The sequence below is a fragment of the Muscardinus avellanarius genome (assembly GCF_963383645.1).
Source record: "Muscardinus avellanarius genome assembly, chromosome: 17".
NCBI classification, from domain to species: Eukaryota; Metazoa; Chordata; class Mammalia; order Rodentia; family Gliridae; genus Muscardinus; species Muscardinus avellanarius.
The window spans coordinates 61,761,305-61,780,363 of NC_137803.1; the positions used below are offsets into that span (position 1 = coordinate 61,761,305).

General features: G+C 43.8%; 1 protein-coding gene across 5 annotated transcripts in view; it reads left to right on the forward strand.

Moving 5' to 3' along the window:
- The window catches only part of PTPRM (protein tyrosine phosphatase receptor type M), a gene marked incomplete at both ends in the record, with an annotated part of 778,612 nt that overhangs the window by 664,501 nt on the left and 95,052 nt on the right, over positions 1-19,059 (forward strand). For all 5 annotated transcript variants that reach the window (XM_080714509.1, XM_080714510.1, XM_080714511.1 and 2 more), the window contains one exon: positions 7,069-7,156. In XM_080714509.1, coding sequence (XP_080570635.1) covers positions 7,069-7,156 — 88 coding nt within the window. The remainder of the gene's footprint in view (positions 1-7,068; positions 7,157-19,059) is intronic.

The following is a 19,059-nucleotide window of genomic DNA, read 5'->3' on the forward strand; positions in this document are numbered from 1 at the left end:
TCCTTCTTGAAGGGCAATGACTTTAGTCATTTTATGTGCACAATTTTATTCATAAGAGAAAGGGAGGAAAAATTCCATTTCAGAAGCTTCTAAAGCACTTGACCCCATGAGACCTGAAAACACACTGTACATTATGTAGAACCTTGACCGGCGTCCATGCATTTCTAGCAGAGTTTCTGTTGAATAGGGTGTCTCTCTCTCTCTCTCTCTCTCTCTCTCTCTCTCTCTCTCTCTCTCTCTCTCTCTCTCTCGCCTATTTAACACACTGCATCATTTTGAAGTCACATTCTCCTGTGCTGGGCAATCTAGAGGTGTAATTATATCCCATGGAAAGGGGCGGGGGAAGAGGGGTGGAGGCTGAAGTTATGGAATCATAAAAACATGTTTCTTATTTAGAAAAAAGTGACAGTGCGCAGGATGTTCAATTTCCTCCCGCTCCGCTCTGCGGAGAACGCGGCCCCTTAAAGCAGAGAGTCATCGGTATTCACGGGAGCTCGCCTGGCTTCATTTTTATTGTCTCAGAGGCTTATTACTCTTTCGGAGTGGCTCCCGGGCTCGCTGCCTCTGCTTGGTATAGATGAGCTAAGGTAGTCAGAGGAAACACTTTAATTACATTTTAAGTAGAATAAAAGCATAGGTATATTTATGAAAATTCTAACAGAAGGTACATTGAGACCATTAAATCCCCCAAATACATAAAGTGTTTTTTAATGATAAAAAACCCATAGTTGGTGTAATAAATTGTACCTGCATATTAAAAAGCTGTCCTAAACACTAAATATTGCCTAAGGGTGCACACAGAATTCGAAATTCCTCCTGTAACAAGTGTGCTGGGAATGCGGGCCATTCTCATCTGTCTCCCAGGCTGGTCTCTTAAGTTTCTGCTTCTGAGAGGGCAAGTCCTGAGTCATCAATAATAATTTTGTTTTCCTCCACTGTCAATTCATATTTATTCTAATTCTAATATTATTTACCTCCCTCTCCCTCTCCCTCTCTCTCTCCCTCTCTCTCTCCCTCTCCCTCTCCCTCTTCCTCTCTCCTTCTGCCTTTTTACCCAAATCATCTGTGCTTTGGTTGCATTTGATTTTAGTGAACCTGTTCATCATTTTGTCAAGCAAAAACCATGAAGTGAGATGCAGGTCTGGAGGCTGCACTCTGACTTGAACACAACAGAAAACGTTAAGGATACGATAGAACTGATTTAAGAGTCAGGTGTCCCATGAGCCAGTTGTTGGCATGTGTTCAGAAAACTTTGTGCCAGGCTTGGTGGCACATGCCTGTAATTCCAGGAGAATTGCAAGTTGGAGACCAGCCTCAGCAGCTTAGCAAAACCCTTGGCAACTTAGTAAGACCTTGTTTCAAGATAAAAAAAAATAAACAAACAAAATAGGGCTGGGCATTTAGCTCAAAAGTAGAAGCCTCCTGGCTTCAGTTCCCCAGTACCAAACAAACACTCTGACTCCCTCAAGGAACAAACTTCTATCTCAGTACCAGGAGGATTAAAAAAAAAAAAACCTGGTTAGCTCTACTTGGAATAAATTTCATAGGTACCATTCTTCTCTAGATATGACCTAGATTATATGGTGATTTCTCTTTTTCCCCAAGAATACTGATGTAAAGTAGAATAGCTCGTCATGGCATTCAGTAATTCAATTCATATAATTTTAAGGAACTTGTATACCTTTTGACCTCTTAACAATTAAAAAAAGATAGCTAAGGAACCATTTTTCTTGCCTAAAGAAAAATGCACAAGAGAAAATCTTTGTACTTTGACTTTGCATAATTTATTAAAAGATATTTAAAAGCCAAGGCATATGTAAAAAAAGATAAGAGACATGATAGAATTATTGCAAAACAACTTTATGATTAACCCTAAATACTTTATTCTTTTGCAGGTAAGTTTTTACTGGTGGGTTTATTAGTGACAATCTGACCATCCCATCATATATTAAAAAAAAAAAAAACAGAAAGAAGATAGGTAGACAGGGTCCTCCGAGAAGCCTTGGTCCCCAGGTAGAGGGAATGAAGCGTCCTGGCTGCATCTGATGTCACACATCTGAGCCAGGCCTAGCTGCAGAGCGGATGCAGAGCAGCTCTCCTTAGAGAAGTGACAGTCTATCTTCGACCCCAGTGACTGTTCTTACCCTGAGAATTCCAAACCAGGAAAGCAACCGGAGGCTTTATTTACCAGTGGAAAGACTTGTGTATCATGTCCTGGTTTCCCTTGAGTACCCACTGGCTCTGGAGCTAAAAATAAACGCTCATTTTCTAACTAGACATTTAAGGAGTTGGCACTTGCCCTACTTTGGGCATAAGAGGAAGTCTGAAGTTTAAAGGTAAATTTTGTTCTCAGATATTTTGAAAGCATGTATTAACAAGAAGATGTAGCATTTAAAATTGGGTCTAGCTTAGAAAATTTTTAAAATCTACATTGCAGAAGGAGACAAAAGCTAAGGCAGCCAACCCAGAAAGGAGTCTTCTGGGTGTATTACTCCTCCTCTCAGGGGTTTTCTGGGTATATTACTTATTTTCTAGGACAAGGGTAAGAACACATGGTTTGATTTATATATACATTTTTAATTTTTAAACGTTTTGTCGGTACTGGGATTGAACTCTAGGTTGTACTATCTCTGAGCTGTACCCTCAGACCTATTTTATTGTTTTGAAACAGCCTCATTTGCTTGCAGAGGTTGGCCTCGAACCTGAGAGCCTCTTGTCCAAGCCTCCCAAGGACTGGCATGACAGGCATGTGCCCCAGCACCCAGCTGAACGTGTGGTTTTAATGATGCAGATGTATTTGTGGGGAGATTGGAAGCAGGACTATTGCAGGAAATGCTCAAGAAACACAGCTGTGATGTGACGCCGGGCGCCACGGGACAACCTCTGTGAGGACAAGGTTGCGCTTGGCACAGGCGTGGCTCTGCCCGGGGTGACCGCTGCCACTGCCCCGGAGCTGAAATTCTGCTTTTACTGGGAGACTTTGCGGTCTCACTCAAAGTCAGCTGTCCTCTTTCTTCTTCCAAAGCAAAAATTTTAAAAATCGAAGAATTTTTAGATGGGTAGAAAAGGCAGGGGAAAGTGAAGTTGGTAATTAAATCATGACAAAATGAAAGTTGAATTACATTGTTGGAAGTCAAATAATAGTTATTACTCGACTGTAAAATAATTGTCACTCATAGAGCGACGAAGACACTGTTCAGAATGGGAGTATCTGACTTTAAGAGCCCCGAAGCTATTTTTAAATGCATATTAGAGAGCAGAATAGAAGTTAAGTTTTGCAGTTTGCTACGTGTTTATGATCTCCTGATCATGTAATGGTCTTATTCTGCAAGGGATCAAACAGTGATTTTTTTTTTTTTTACTGCTAGTATTTTCATTGGATTAATTTGTTAATTAATTGAACCTTGATATTTGTATTTTTCCTACATTGTACAGTGTTTCACCTTCAACCACAAGTGTAGAGTCGGCTCTGTTGATAACAACTATTTACATACAGTATAGGTAAACCTGGGCTGCCCTGTGCTTTCTCACTAGGGTAAATTTAATGGAAACACTATTTTGATAACCAAGTATCAATTATGTTCATCACTAAGGGACCTTCAATTTAGGCTACACCCCCAGCCCTATTTTATTTTTTAATATGGAAACAGGGTCTCACTAAGCTGTGGAGGTCCTCACTAAATTGCTGAGGCTGGCTTTGATATTACAATCCTCCTGCCTCAGCCTCCCAAATGTTGGGATTACAGGCACATAGCAGGCCCTCACTAGAAGTCAAACGCCTAGGATGCCAGATGTTGGACTATACACCACACCTGGCTCTATTTTACTTTTTATTTTGAAAAAGGACTTCCCTTAATTATTATGTGCTGGCCTTACACCTGTGATTTTCTGTCTCAGCCTCCCCAGAACTGGAATTTCAGGCATGTTCCAGTGCTCCTGGCTTGACTTTTCACTCTTGCATGTTATGAAGAGGTGTCTGCTCTTATTATTTTGTGGCACACAGGCACAGATATCAAAATCTGAAGCCCAAGAGCGGGGCAGACCTGGGATCCAGCTCTTTTTAACCAGTCTCATACAACAGCTGAACCTCTGGTAATGGCAGTATTGAGACTCAGCAGGTTACAAGAAGGTGTGGATTTGACCACTTATTACTGGATGAAGGTTGCAAACCTTGGAATAAACAGAGACAGTGCTATGGTCAAGACAATCCCTGGGTCATCCAGGGATTCACGTGTTAGAAGCTTGGTCTTCACTACCATGGTGTTCAGAGGTGGGACCTTTAAGAGGCGGGGCCTAGGAAGAGGCCATAGTTCCATGAGGGGCCTGCCTGGGAAGACCCGTTGTGACCCAGCTCGCCAGCTTCCTGTCTGGGGATGTGATCACTCCCCCTTGCACATGTATCTGCCACGTTGCCATTCACCAACAGGCCCTCACTAGAAGTCAAACACCTAGGATGTCTGGGCTTTCAGCCTCTGAAACCCCAAGCTAAATAAACCTCTTTTTTTCATAAGCAATCTGTCTCTGTTTGTTGATTACAGTGATGAGAAACAGGCCAATATAAGCAGGTTGTCTGAGTCTTAGAACCCCTCACACACTTGAGTATAGAAACAAGGCTTTGTTTTGAGATCAAAACCAAAGCATACCAAACAACACAGTCATTCATTCACTTAATAAGTAAATTACTGAATTCCTTCTACGAGGCACAGACTCTAGAAACATAGAAGGTGACCAAGCTGTCACTCTCAGGGAGTCACGGCTTGTGGCAGAGATAGATGTACGAACAAGAGCGTGTGATCATGGGCCGCCTGACCTGCAGCTGGGCTACAGGGTCACGGAGGCCCCCGGAGTCCACTGCAGCAGTACTGGGGGCAGTTCACTGGTAAGGGAGAACCGCACCCGGGTGGAGGAGTCAGTAGCGTTCAGTTGAGCCACAGATTAATGACTACATATTGGTAAGTGGCGGAAGTGGCCAAGATGGTAGAATGGAGATGGAGGAGCAGGGAAAAGTCTCCATTTGGAAGAGAGAACTTGGAATGTCATTAGAGGGCACCCTCGAGGACACGGGCTCCCAATGCCATTTTTGTGGCCCACTGAAGTGAAACCATTTGAGAGCAATGCCTTTGTTCAGCGATCCTACCATTAGTTTTTCTTCCTTCTCTCTCTTCTCCTTTCCCTACTGGGACCAAGAACTATGAGGTTAGCTGTGGCCAAGATAGGAAATCGGCCCCATGAAATCACCTCGCTAGCATGCTTCTCCCCAGAACCTCCTGCATCACTGATTACACAAAGGAAAAATGTCACATGGCTAAAGTGGAAATCAAAGTCACAGGGGTTTTTTTTCTACTTGTCCACTGATAGCAGAAGACATTTTCATTATAACAGAAACAGAAAAAAAATCTAATAACATGAAGATTAAAGACCCCAGGCAGAATAATGCCAAATCCTTAAATAAATGGACATCTAAGCTCCATTAAAAATGAAGAGGAAACTGGCAGAGTGTATTACAGGATTTTTAGCCTTGAAGTCATAAAGTCTTAGCTTGCCTGCTTTCGCCATTTTAACTAAAAGTAATTTCCTTTCATTTGGCAATTAGAGAGGAAAAAAGATATCTTTCTACCTCCTTTAAGAATATAAAAAATTGTAATATAATTAAGAAATTGAAAAGTAGATCCGAGTTGACTTAAAAGTGTGTCAAATTGATTTGTAACTTCAAATGTTTAAGCATTTAACATTTGTGGGGATGTGGGCCTCCATTCACACCCTGTCCTGGGTCTGATGAGTGCCTTATCAAGAGAGAAAATACATTGAAAGCAAAGTTGGAACAAATCCTGCCATGCATAAAATTATTTGAGGCTGCATAACAATTACCAGTCTGTTCCTATAAGTGTCGGGGTTCTAAAGTCGTATTATTCCAGAAAGCACTGCCCAGAAGTTCGTTTTAGGGACATTCAATATTATTTTAGTGTTGAGATTCTGTTATTCTTGAGAGTCAATGGGATTATAACCCAGGGGCATTCTACCTCCAAACTACAACCCCAGCTCTATATTCTTTATTTTGAAACAGGGTCTCACTGAGTTGCGGAGGGCCTCACTGAGTAGGTGAGGCTGTCCTTGAACCTCAGTCCTCCAGCCTCAGCCTCTGGAATGCTGGGATCGCAAGCGTGCACCGGCTCATCTGACTCATCTCTATGTCTCTTTGCTTAAGACTAATCGAAATTGTCAGCTTAGGATATCATCCCACCATCTTTTTCCTTCCGTTCATCCTAGACCTGAGATACCTAGTATGTCTAGGCAGTCCACCTGGAATTTGACCAGCCTTTATGGGAAAATAATGAACTCTCAGAGGCAGGTTAAAGTAGAATTATTTAAAGTTTCACTCTGTTAACTCCCTCTGTTGAATGGATTCTTTGTTTTGAGGGAGGGTTTTGGGAATTGAAACCACTAACTGCGAGCTATATGTCCAGCCCTATATTATTTTGAAACAGGAAATAATAAATTGAGAAAAAAATCATAATTTTTCTATATTAATTATTCAGATAAGTTAGGTACCATCTTTGCTGGTGTAAACAGTTTTTGCTCTTTAATTTAATATACAATTAAATTGCAGATTTAGTCTTTAACCTCCATACCTGTGTTTGTAATGTATTAACTAAAGAAAAACAAAATTTAGGTAAATAAAGTTAGATATTTCAGATATGAGATAATTTGTGAGACCTCTACCTTATTCCTGGGGCATTTTTTCTTGATCGATGTGTGTGTGTGTGTGTGTGTGTGTGTGTGTGTGTGTGTGTGTCACTGGGAATGGAGCCCAGGGGACTCACTCCAGCCTACATCCCCAGATCTATTTTATTTTTTTTATTTGGAAACAGGTTGTCACTAATTGTGGGAGGCCTCAGTAAGTAGCTGAGGCTGGCTTCAGACCTGCGATCCTCTTTCTGTCTTCCAAGTACTGTGTGTGCCACCATGCCCGGCCTCCCTTGTGGATTTTTAAGGACCCCATACTTGTTAGGCTTCCTCTGTTCCCTGCACCAAAGCCTAATGCTTAGTGTCATTTTCTTTTCTTCCCAGAGCTTCTTTGAAGGGCAGTCTGCACCCTGGGATTCCGCCAAGAAAGATGAGAACAGAATGAAGAACAGATACGGGAACATCATCGCATGTGAGTGGTACCCGTGGGCCTGGGCCGCTGCATTGCCTTCTCTTATCTGATGAGACTGACCGCCAGGCTCTTGCAGGGAAGTCACGGCTTCATCCTGCCGCAGAGAGCTGGTATTATGCACCTAGTAGGGAAAGGAAAAATTACCCGAATATCTCAAGTACCTCAGTGCATTCTGAGGGTGGCCCAGTTTTACTTTTAGATTTAGGGTTTGGGTAACATAGGTAATGCTGAAATGGTGAGAAGGAAAACACATTTTAGGCTGGGTATTGCATTCCTAATGTTTCCCAGCTGCTACATGACAATGAATAGAAATACTGATGCCCAGCGCGTGCCTTCCTGCACGGGGCTCCAGCTCCTTGCACGCGCCAGCTCATTAATCCTCTAGACTCTGGGTTAGGTAGGTCAGTAATAGCCCCATTTTAAGGGCAGGAAAGCGAAACTCAGAAGTTAAATGATAGTCCCCATATCACAGTACTCATTAGCGAAAGAACTAGGATTATATCTCAGAAATTCCCAATGCCGGTGAAACTGAATGTTACCAATCCATAATGCCTCGGACGGCTTTTAAATTGAGCCCAACCTCATTAATGTTTCGTAACGATGCTGAGACCTGTGGTAGATTGATGAGCCTCCTTCTCCCAGGGCCCAAGGCATCCATCCCTGCATTGAATTGCTTCCAGTCAAACAAGACTACACCAAGGTACTGACCAGCCCACTGCAGTAACCTAAAAGAAGTAATACAATTTTTACAGATACATAAGTATAAATACATATTTATACAGATACAGACCCACAAGGCCTGGAGAGCGCTTTGCCCATCCTATCCTATTACTTACAAGAAAATAACCTTGGGAAGTTCAAATATGCCAGGGGAGCAGTATATTGCCTTTATTGATTTCAAAAGTGCAGTTAAAGTCTGTATGCCTGAGTTAGCATTTCTTGGTTTGACAGTACAGATTCTATGGCATGGCTGCCCCAGAGATCTTTCTGTGCTGGTAGAATGTTCTATGTTCATTCACATCACGGAAGTTGCCGAGGGCTTGGAGTGTGGCTGATGTGACTGAAAATGATTTTAACTTTTTATTTCATTTTTATTATTTTGAATTTAAATGGAACACGAGAATACTGGAGAGCACAGAACCACAGTGTGTTTGATAAATAAAGGGGGTAGGCTTATATATAATATAAAATATTTCTGTAGGGCATGGTGGTACATGCCTGTAATCCTAGTACTTGGGAGGTGAGACAGGAGGATTGCAGGTTCAAGGCTAGAGCCAGCAACTTAGCAAGATTATGTTTCAAAATAAAAATTTAAATAAAGGGCTGAGGATAGAAAAAAAGGGTTCAAAGGTAGAATGCCCCTGGGTTCAATAACCAGTATTTTTTAAAAAAGGAAGGAAGGAAGGAAGGAAAGAAGGCAGGAAGGAGTGAGTAGGGGAGGGAGGGAGAAAGGAAGGAAGGAAAAGGGGAAGAGAGAGAAGAAGGGAAGGGAGGGAGAGTGGGGAGAGGGAAAGGGAAGGGAAATAAAAGAAAGAAAGGAAGGCCAGTCAGCCCCAACAGAGCATGCCCTATTTCCCCTTTGTCCATCAGTAAGGTGCAGTCGCCAGTTGTGCAGGGTATAAATGCTGGCTTCTCGTGTGCCTCGGTGGTCCTGCCATGGTCTTTCGTAGGCAGAAAAGGCTGCGCTGAGATCAGGCTAAATTCATTCCACACTTGTCGGATGTTGTGTCAGTCTTGGAGACTGAGAATGCAAAGCTGGTCACGTGAGATATTGGCCCCGCCCGCAGGATAGAGCAGACCAGGCAGAAGACAGATCCCCGAGGCTGTGGTCCAGCACTGCATCAGCTGGGTACACAGTGCCGTAGAGGTTCAGAAAAGGAAAACATTACTTCTTGGTCCATAGGGTCCCTTCCCTGTTCTTCCATGTTTCCTGGGAACCTGATGAAGCCTTGAGCTGGTAGAAGATTCCATATTTCTCCTTGTGGCTTATGGTATCCTTTCCAAGAGTCTCTTCATCTACGCACTAAACTCAGAGGAATTCACAGAGATACAGTGGACCACTTAGAAGGGGGGGTTCTTTGTGTCTGCTAGATAAGAGTTCTCCATCAGAGGAGTAGCTGGCAAAGATCCCCCATTCGGTAGGCTCTCTCTTTAGACTCTTGATGGTTTCCTTTGATGAACAGAAACTTTAGTTTAATGCTGCCCCATATATTAATTCTTGTTTTGATTTACTGAGCTTTGGGGGCCTTATTGAAGAAGTTTCTATGTATACCTGTATGTTGGAGTGTTGCACCTGTGCACTTCTCTAGTAATTTCCAAGTATCCAGTCTAATTTCCAGGTCTTTGATCCATCTAAAGTTGACTCTTTTGCAGGATTAGAGGTAGAGATTTCATTCTATTTTTCTACAAAGGGATAACCAGTTTCTTCAACACTGTTTGTTGAAAAGTCAATTGGCTATATGTGTGTGGAATTGTTTCTGTATTTCCCATTCTCTTCCATTGGTCTATGTGTCTGATTTTGTGACAGTACCATGCTATTTTTATTACTATAAAATGTTTTCCTAGGCATTTTGTTGTTTTTGAGGTTATTGTGAATCAAATTGTTTTCCACATTTCTTTTCCCATGGATCCGTGGTTGGCGTATAGAAAGGCTACTGAGAGTCAACATGCTGAAGTCTCAGATTCTAAATGATAAGTCAGTAGGAAATCCCAGAAACCATCCTCAATGGATAGTCCCTCTGTGGGCCATGATCAGCGCTGGCCTCATTGCTGGGTGGTCTGCCCTCCGTGCCTTGAACCTGGGTTTCTGGGACTGCATTTTCTGCCCTCCTCCCCCTCTGTCTTCTATCCCCTCCCCTCCTGGCACTCTTTGGGTGTTTCTGTATTGTTGCCTTGTTTCTGCACCTTTCTAGGGACGATGACACAACCCTAACCCAGCTCTTCTGTCCAGGGTCCTTCCCTCTGGGGCACCCGGAAGCCTTTCTGTGCAGCCGCCATTTCCTCTCATCAGCTTATTTTCTAAAATCCCTCTAGAATTGTCTGCTATGTGTAACTGGTTATTTATGCTAGTATCTGCAATTATGTAAATGAATATTATATATGTTTTCATATAGATAAACAAGCCTAGTTATATAGTTAGCTAGCAACTGTGCATGTATATATACATATGTATATAAACTTGTTATTTATATAACTCTCTATAGGGCTCCATGGCATATACTGAAATATCAACCACTTAGACCACCTACAAAACAATTATTAATAAGTGTTGGGGGGTACTGGGGATAAAACCCAGGGGCGTTCTACCTCCTAGCTATATGCCCAATCCCCTAAACCATTGTATTAAAAAAATTTTTTTTGGTGGTTGTAGATAGAATCCAAAGATGTTCTGCCTCTGAGCTACATTCCCAGCCATAAAATATATATATATATATATATATATATATATATATATATATATATATATGTGTGTGTGTGTGTGTGTGTGTGTGTGTGTGTGTGTGTGTGTATATGTGTGTGTGTTTATATATATGTGTGTGTGTGTGTGTGTGTGTATGTGTGTATATATCCACCCCTAGCCATTTTTCTTTGGAAATAGGGTTTCTAAGTTGCTGAGGCTGGCCTCAAACCTGCAGTCCTTCTGTTTCAGCCTCCCAAGTACTAGAGTGATGGGCATGTGCCACTACACTGTTCTTTTATTGATGCTTTTAAAGTAACACATCCAGTCCTTAGGCAGAACTCTCTGTCCTTCTCTAGCTAATTGGGGTACTTTTGATACCACATATGGGATGAGGAAAATCCAGTACCATTGGCTCAAGCCGCAGATCCATGCTGGAGCCAGACCCTGCCTGGCGTCTGCATCTGACGCTGTGGTCTGAGGGCTGGACCCTGTGGAAGGAGCCCATCTGGTGCGAGTCTCGGGTTGGTCTCCATGAAGCCACCGCAGTGGTGGGCACTGGCCTGAGCAGCCCTTGCAGGAAGTGCTGTGTGTGTCCTCACAGCCATCAGTGACCATAAATCTCAGCTCTTATTAAAGACGTCTTTTTTATTTAGAAATAAAAAAGAACAAGAATACACATCTAACTCATGCTTGTGTGTATGTCCACGTATACATAAGTAGCTGTTTTTCTATATGGTTAGAGAATAGTATTACATCTTCCACCTCCCTAAAAATAAGCATAAAAGAAGAAGGGCCAGCGTGGCTTCCCGGGGAGTCTGCTTCTGGGAGCCAAGGCCCTGGGCACAGCACGTCTACCTGGGTGATGGATTGGGGCATTCGGTCAACATAGCTCAGAGAGTCTTGTTAGTACTTTTCAGAGAACATTAAAAAGTGCTTGTAATGATCCCGTTCGTTGTTTTGCAACAGTGTTTGCATATAAAATGGCGCTAATGGTGCTTAGCAAGTGTTTATTGGCTTTTGCTCTCAAGTAAGTTAAACTTTTCCCTTATTTACACTATGAATTTGCTTAGCCAGCTCTTTCCAAATAGAAACTAACACTATGTCTGTGTCTCCACCACCGCACATAGACAACACCCCCAAGACTCTCCACAGATCTGAGCTATAATTAATTCCAAGTTGAAGGCACACATCAAATCACTAGCAAGACAGGGACAGGGCCGGCCGTTGAAGACAATGAGCCAGAAGCCACAGGAGCTTCCGAGGCAGAGTCCAGGTTGACCAGCCATGTCCCAGGCCCTGTGCCAACTGAAGCCATTCTCTCCTCAAATACTTACTGAGAGCAGGGAGCAATGCTGCACCCCTGTAACCCCAGTACTTGGGAAACTGAGACAGGAGGCTCACAGGTTCAAGGACAGCCTCAGCAATATAGCCAAAGTCTCACAAAACTAGTGAGACCCTGTTTCAAAACAATAAATTAAAAGGTTGGGGGTGTAGCTCAAAGGTAGAATGCCTCTGGGATCAACCCATGGTACCAGGTATATATTAGGTGCCTATCACATGCCAGACACTATCGGGAGTGTCAGTGACAGAGCTGGCATGAATGCAGGCAGCTTGTTCTGCAGGCATAATGTTTTGCCTACTTGCAGGAGAAGAGAGTAGCATCTCCATGAGCAGAGTATGGCGCACCTCTTGCAAAGTGATGCAGGCCCCAGAGGAAGCCGAGCAGGGGAGGGAGTAGTGTGGGGCATGAGTTGCAGTTTTCCTTCTGTGGTCCCTGAGACCTGTCTTAGAGGACATGATGCAAGCCAGGTCTAGAAGTGGGGGCGGGAGTGGCCATTCCAGACAGAGTCTCCAAGGCAGGGGAGAGCCTGCCCCTTTGGTTAGGCCAGAAAGGAGGTCAGTGTTGCTGGGACTGGGGGAGTGAGCAGGAGATCTGGGGGGCATGTCATTGGGGTGGCCACAGTGCTGACAGCCGAGGGTCCCTAGTCTCAGGAACTTAGCAGCCCCAAGGCAGGGAAATATGGGGGTAAGCGGGATGAATTTTACAGGATTACACAAATAAATGAAATTCAGGGTCACAAGAAGAGGTGCATGATACTATAAGAAGTTGAAATGTAGGGGTCTGTCCATTCAGGAGGGGTGGGCCTGCTTCCCTGAGGATGCGACAGGGAAGGCAGATGAATAAAGGCAACCAGGCAGGGAGGATGCTACAGACAGAGTGAGCATCTTGTCAACAGAGAGTGTCACACAGGGAGCCACTGGAGTGGGAGGAGCTGGAGCCAGGACCGGTGGGAGGTGGAAATTAGACAGGGGAGGGAGAGAGAGAGAATACAAGACCACACGGCCTTCTAGGGCACACTAAGAATTTTAGACTTGATTATAGATATGCGGGAGATCTCAGAAAAGGTCTTTTTGAAGGGAAGGGGGCTGTTAACCAAATTTGCATTGGCCAACCTTGATCTAAGGAGTAGAAAATGGATTGGAGCCAGGCTCAGCAGTGTAGGCTTGTAATCCCAGAACTTGGGAGGCTGAGACAAGAAGATCACGGCCTCGGCAACTTAGGAAGACCCTCAGGAATCTAGCAAAAGCAGTTTAAAAATAAACAATAAAAAGGGTTGGGGGTATATCTTAGAGGTACAGTGCCTCTAACAATCTGGGGTGGGGGTATCAGAAAAGGATACTGGTGCCGGGCGTGGTGGCTCACGCTTGTAATCCCAGCATTCAGGAGGCTGAGACCAGAGGATCTCAATTCACGGACAGCCTCATCTCCTACTTAGTGACGCCCTCTGCAACTCAGTGAGACCCTGTTGCAAAATAAAGAATAAAAAAATAGGACAGGGGGTGTAGCTCAGACGTCAAATGCCCCTAGGTTCCATCCTCAGAACCACAAAAAAAAAAGAAAGAAAGAAAAAGAAAAGAAAAGTATGCTGGTTAACACAGACCCTCAGTAGCCCAGGTGAGAAACGATAATGTTGTGGGCCAGAGAGAACAAATGTATAGAATCCAGAGAAGTAACTGATAGCGAGCATGGTGGCGCACGCTTGTCATCCCAGCTTTTGGAAGACTGGGACAGGAGGATCAGGGTTCACAACCAGCCTCAGCTACTTAGTGAGGCCCTTTGCAACTCAGTGAGACCCTCTTTCAAAATAAAGAATAAAAAATAGGGCTGGGGGTGTAGCTCGGAGGTAGAATGCCCCTGGGTTCCATCCCCAGTACTGCAAAAAAGAGAAGTAACTGACCGAACCGGCAGATGGACAGGATGTAGAGAAGGACAGACCAGGAGACAGAGGTGGCTTGTTTCCAAGGTGCAGGAGGATGGGCGACAGGCAGTTGGACAGATAGCAGGTGGAACCAGATGAGCAAGGAGCTGAGAGTGGGTATCGGGCTCTCACTTAATCTCCAGGGCAAGCCTTAGACTTGCCTCCAGAGTCTCTGGAATTACTGGCCTGCACTACCACACCCAACTCCTTTTTCTCTCTTTGTCTGTCTGTCTGTCTGTCTGTCTGTCTGTCTGTCTGTCTCTCTCTCTCTCTCTCTCTCTCTCTCTCTCTCTCTCTCTCTCTCTCTCTTTGTCTGTCTCTCTCTCTCTCTCTCTGTCTTCCTTTCTGTCTGCCTGTTCTGTCTGTCTCTCTTTCTTCCTTTCCGTCTGTCTTTCTGCTCTCTCTATCATGATCTGGCTTGACTGTACAATCTAGGGCAGTGGGAAGGGAGGAACAGGAACTTATGGGAGAATGAATTGACATGGACAGCTTCTGACATTAAATTTCTGGTGGACAAGGGTAAAGGAGAAAACAATTCATACAGCATGTTTAGGAATGTGCAGGGTAAGAGCTATGAGCCAGGCTAAACAAGAGTCAGGAATTTCTGCCAGCACTCTGAAGAGTAAGGTGTAAGGTCCAACAGAGGAACTGGGTCAGCCAGGAAAGGGCAAAAGGCACTGAAATTTAACAGCAGCACTGTCCCCACCCCCACCCCCACCATGACTCCTGGGAGGGCAGCAGGTGCATCAGGGCCAGATGAGGCGCCTCCTACTGGGTACGGTTACACCCCTTCTTCGTCCTACACCTTGACTCCAATGCAGCGGCTCCCTTGCCCGATACCCCACAGAAGGAACAGCTCTGCTCTTTGCAGAAATCAATGGCAATTAAAATTAATTCGAGTCTTCTCTCAGAGACCAAACGTTACCTAGATCATCGGGATTACAGTTTACCTTAAATATGCCATCGATATCTGGCGCAGAGAGAGAATTGGTTGGAGGTGAAAGATTGTCAATGGCATACCTCATTTCTGCTACTGTGGGAATATCTAATCACATGCAAATTAAAATCGCAAGGCCACTGCCAGCATTGTCATACCGAATACAAAAGTGCGAAAATATTTGTAGCTACACAGGGGTATTTTTAAATATAATGTCAGTTGGTGAAGAGAGCATAAGTACCATGTTTTAGGTACTTGTTTTACTTGTTATTTCTTAATTTCCCAACAGTTTCCTGATTTTCATTTGCAGAGAATAATGATCAGATCAGGGTAATTAGTGTCTCTTTTTCTGTTTTTCTCGCATTCTTGGGATTAAACCAAGACCTCCGAATTACACCCCTACCCCTATTTTACTTTCTGTGGTACTGGGACGAAAGCCAGGGGCAGTCTACCTTCGAGCTACACCCCCACCCCTAGTTTATTTTTAATTTTTTTTTATTGGTGCAGTGTAGTCATACATCTTAATGGGATACAAGATGGTGGAGGCGTACATGCACACATCGCCCAATTAGCCCGCCCATTCCCTCTCCTCCTTCCTTCTCAAGTTTGGCTCAGTGGTTTTGATGTTTGTGAATGTTCATCACGAATATCAGAGACCTAGTTTTTATTCTTCATTTTTGAAACAGGGCCTCACTGAGTTGCAAAGGGCCTCACTAAGGGCCTCCGTACATTGCTAAGGCTGGGCTTGAACCTGCAATCCTCCTGTCTCAGCCTCCCAAATACTGAGATTACAGGTGTGCACCACCATGCCTGGCAGCATTTCCCTCTCTTTAAGCATTTGTGTTTGAAAACATGGAACGCCTCTCTTCTCGTTCTTTGTAAACCACGTAATAGCTGTGGTAGCTGGGGTCATCGTACTTTGCTACAGGTTAGAATCTGTGCCTCCTGCCTCTCTGTGCTTTCATACCTGTTATCCAGCCTCCCTCGGTGCCCTCCCGCCCCTGTCCTCTCGTGTGACCCCCTCCAGTACGTGCAGCATGTATGCGTGCACATGTATATGTGTGTGTGTGCATGTGTGTATGTGTGGGGAAACCTCAGCGGATGGCAGGTTTTCGGTGGCAAGTGGTGATTTGTTATGGCCAGGTCTTTATGTGCCAGTTTCTTTCCCACAAATAATCATTTTTATACCACTTTGTAAAGGCTTGCAAAGTATCAGCAAGGATAAAAAGGAGTCCTTCCTGCAGATTGGGTTTCTCAACGTCATAGGTTTGTTAAATTTTGTGATGAGGTCACATTGAGTTGTGATTCTTTTTTTTTTTTTTTGGTGGTATTGGGGTTCCTGGAAGCCCTTCTACCTCTGGGCTACGCTCCCAGACCTATTTTTATACTTTTTTATTTGGAAACAGGGTCTCTTAAGCCAGCGCGGCTGGCTTCAAACCTGCGCGATCCTCCTGTCTCCGCCTCCCAAGCGCGGGGATGACAAGCGTGCGCCACCACGCCCGGCATTGAGTTGTGATTCTGATATAACTTGGATTGTTACCGTATCCTAGCCAGGCATGGAAAATAGGTTTTCTCTCTAATTATAAAAGCAATTCATACACATTAAATCTAGAGAATTTGTCTAGTTAATAAAAGCTGGGGGAAATTGCCCAGAACCTCGCCATCTAAACCCTATGAACAATTTATTCTGTTTCAGTTTAGTCATTTTTTCCCTATGCCATAAAGTTATTGGCTCTGTTTTTTTTAATTTATCATTGTTGGCTTTATTTTTAATGAAAATAGATATGTTTTGTGACTGTAAAGACAGTATAAACCATGAAGCCTGTTGAAATAATACATAAAATCATAAAGACGAAAATAAAACTACTACAAGTTTTAAACCCAGCAAAGCATCCATACTTGTAGTCATTGCACACTGAGTGGCTATCCACACAGAGCCGCCCCTCAGTATTTGGGGGGTTGCTTGCAAATCCACAGTGTTCAAAGCCCATATATGCACAATCCTGGCATATAAACTACGTGCATCCTCCTGTACACTTTAAATCGCCTATTACTTGTATCACTTAATGCAAGGGAGAAGGTTGTTCTATTGCGTTGTTTAGGGAATAGTGACAGGAAGGGGGTCTGCATGAGTTCAGCACACTTTTTGAGATAGATTTAATTCTCGGCTGGTTGATTCTGAATGTGGGGTGCACAGATTCGGAGGGCTAACTACACAGGTGTGATCTACCGTTCAGTGCAAACGTACTCCTAATAGATGCACTACTTCCCGACTACGGCCTGTGACCCATGACATGTCCGGGGCAATAAATGAAAGCCGTCGCAGTCCCCCTTCCAATACGTGCAGGGTGCATTACATTTACTCACCGGAGTCTGGCTCTGTGCGATGCAAAACACATACACAGAGCTCCTGGTTATTTCCCTCACCCCAGCCCGCTCCCTCCTCCGCCGTCCTTTCCCTTATCAGTCAATTGGTAGTGAGAGCTTCGTATATGAATATAACAGCACTCAGACTGTTTTTTTCACAAGTTCTACTTTTTACCCTCCCCACCTGCCTTCTCCTGCCCCGTCCACTCTTCTACTGCTCTCTCTCTTTATTACCACACGTCCCTTTGTTTCCTCTTTTCTCTCTAGCTTCCACACACGAGAAGAAAAGAATTACAGTCCTTGACTTTCTGAGACTGGCTGATCTTGCTTGCATGATATTCACTAGTTCTATCCATTTTCGTGCAGATGACATAATTTTTTTCCTTCTGGTTGAAGACAACTGCACTGTGTGTATCCCCACCGTTTCCACATCCAGTTATTGGCTGACAGACATCTAGACAGGCTCCATGGTTTGGCCATTGGAAATTGTGCTTCTGTAAACACAGACGTGCATTTCTATAATATTTTGGAAAGATACTCAAAAAGTGGTCTAGTTGGCTGATGTGGTGGATTCATTCCCAGTCTTCTGAGGAACCTCCACACTGATCTCTACAGCTGCTGTACTTACTAATTTACAGCCCCGCCAACAGTGTATAAGAGAGCCTGTTTCCCCATATCCTCACCAGCATTTTTTATTGTCTGTGGTCTTGATAATTGCCATTCCAACTGGAGTAATTCCTTTTAGTAATCATATTGGAGTCCTTGGTTTATATGACCACCATTGATAAGTTCCCTGTTAATATCATTGAATGGCTTAAACAAGGTAATAAGTTTTTTTTTAAAGTATCTTAGAAAGCATTTGTCAGCATAGATCACTAGAGAGGGAAGGGTCTAGAAGCAAAAATGAAGTCATGTGGGTAAAAGACCATCAGGTCTCTAATCTCTGCAGCGATGACACAGTGAGCGCCAACTTCTATTTACCTCACGTGAATCACTGGACACGTACTGAACAGTGCTTACGTACACTCGCTGAATCTCACACAAACAATGAGATGCTGCACTTGCCACTGCCCCCATGTTAGAGTGGAGGACACTGAGCCACTGATTAAGTAATTTGTTCAAAGTCATATAACCAGAAAACGACAGAACTGAGATTCAAACAGGGATTCTTGCTTCAGACTTGTGGTCTTAAGTTCTATGCCAACCACACTGCAGAGAAATGGTGGTGGTGTTGCGGAGGGGTATCCACTGTGTTCATGACACTAATCTCGTGACCAACAGAGGAAAATCCATGCCCTTATGGAGCTGTTGGTACTTTCTTTTTTTAAGTATGTATGTTCAAGGAAATAGCTGAGATGCCCCAATGGTATTTGTGGAGAACATTTTTCATTCCGGAAATAACTTAAACAGAGCCATTAATATCACAATGGCAGTCCCTATCTAGTACTTGCTCCTGTCAGATGCCTTGGTTAGCAATTTATGTTTCATTTGATCCTTGAAATGGCTCAATTTCAGGCAGATTCTGCCATACTCTTCTCCAGATGATGCGGCCTTATTGACTGGCCTGTGATCGCATGCTCATGGGCAACAGCGCTGCTTTTACCTGCTACTGATGCCCTCTGGCACAGGGGGAAGGTTCAGAGAGCTCCTAGACAATGACTGAGGATAGGACCACATTCTCACCTCCCAGAAGGCCGGGCTGTGAGTTTATAACCATCATTTGTCAAGGCTGATGTCACAGGCAACCTTCAGCACCTCAGGGCTGTATGTGATTTACTGAATTTGCTCAAACTTCCAATCTAAGAAATGAGCGAACTGTGGGTCCCAAGACCGCACATAACAGCCTCCGACTTTGCCAGTGCATTATGTCAGTCAGTGATCAAAGACTAAGTTAATGAGATTTATTCCAAAAGATAAAGAATGTTTACTCTTCCCTGGT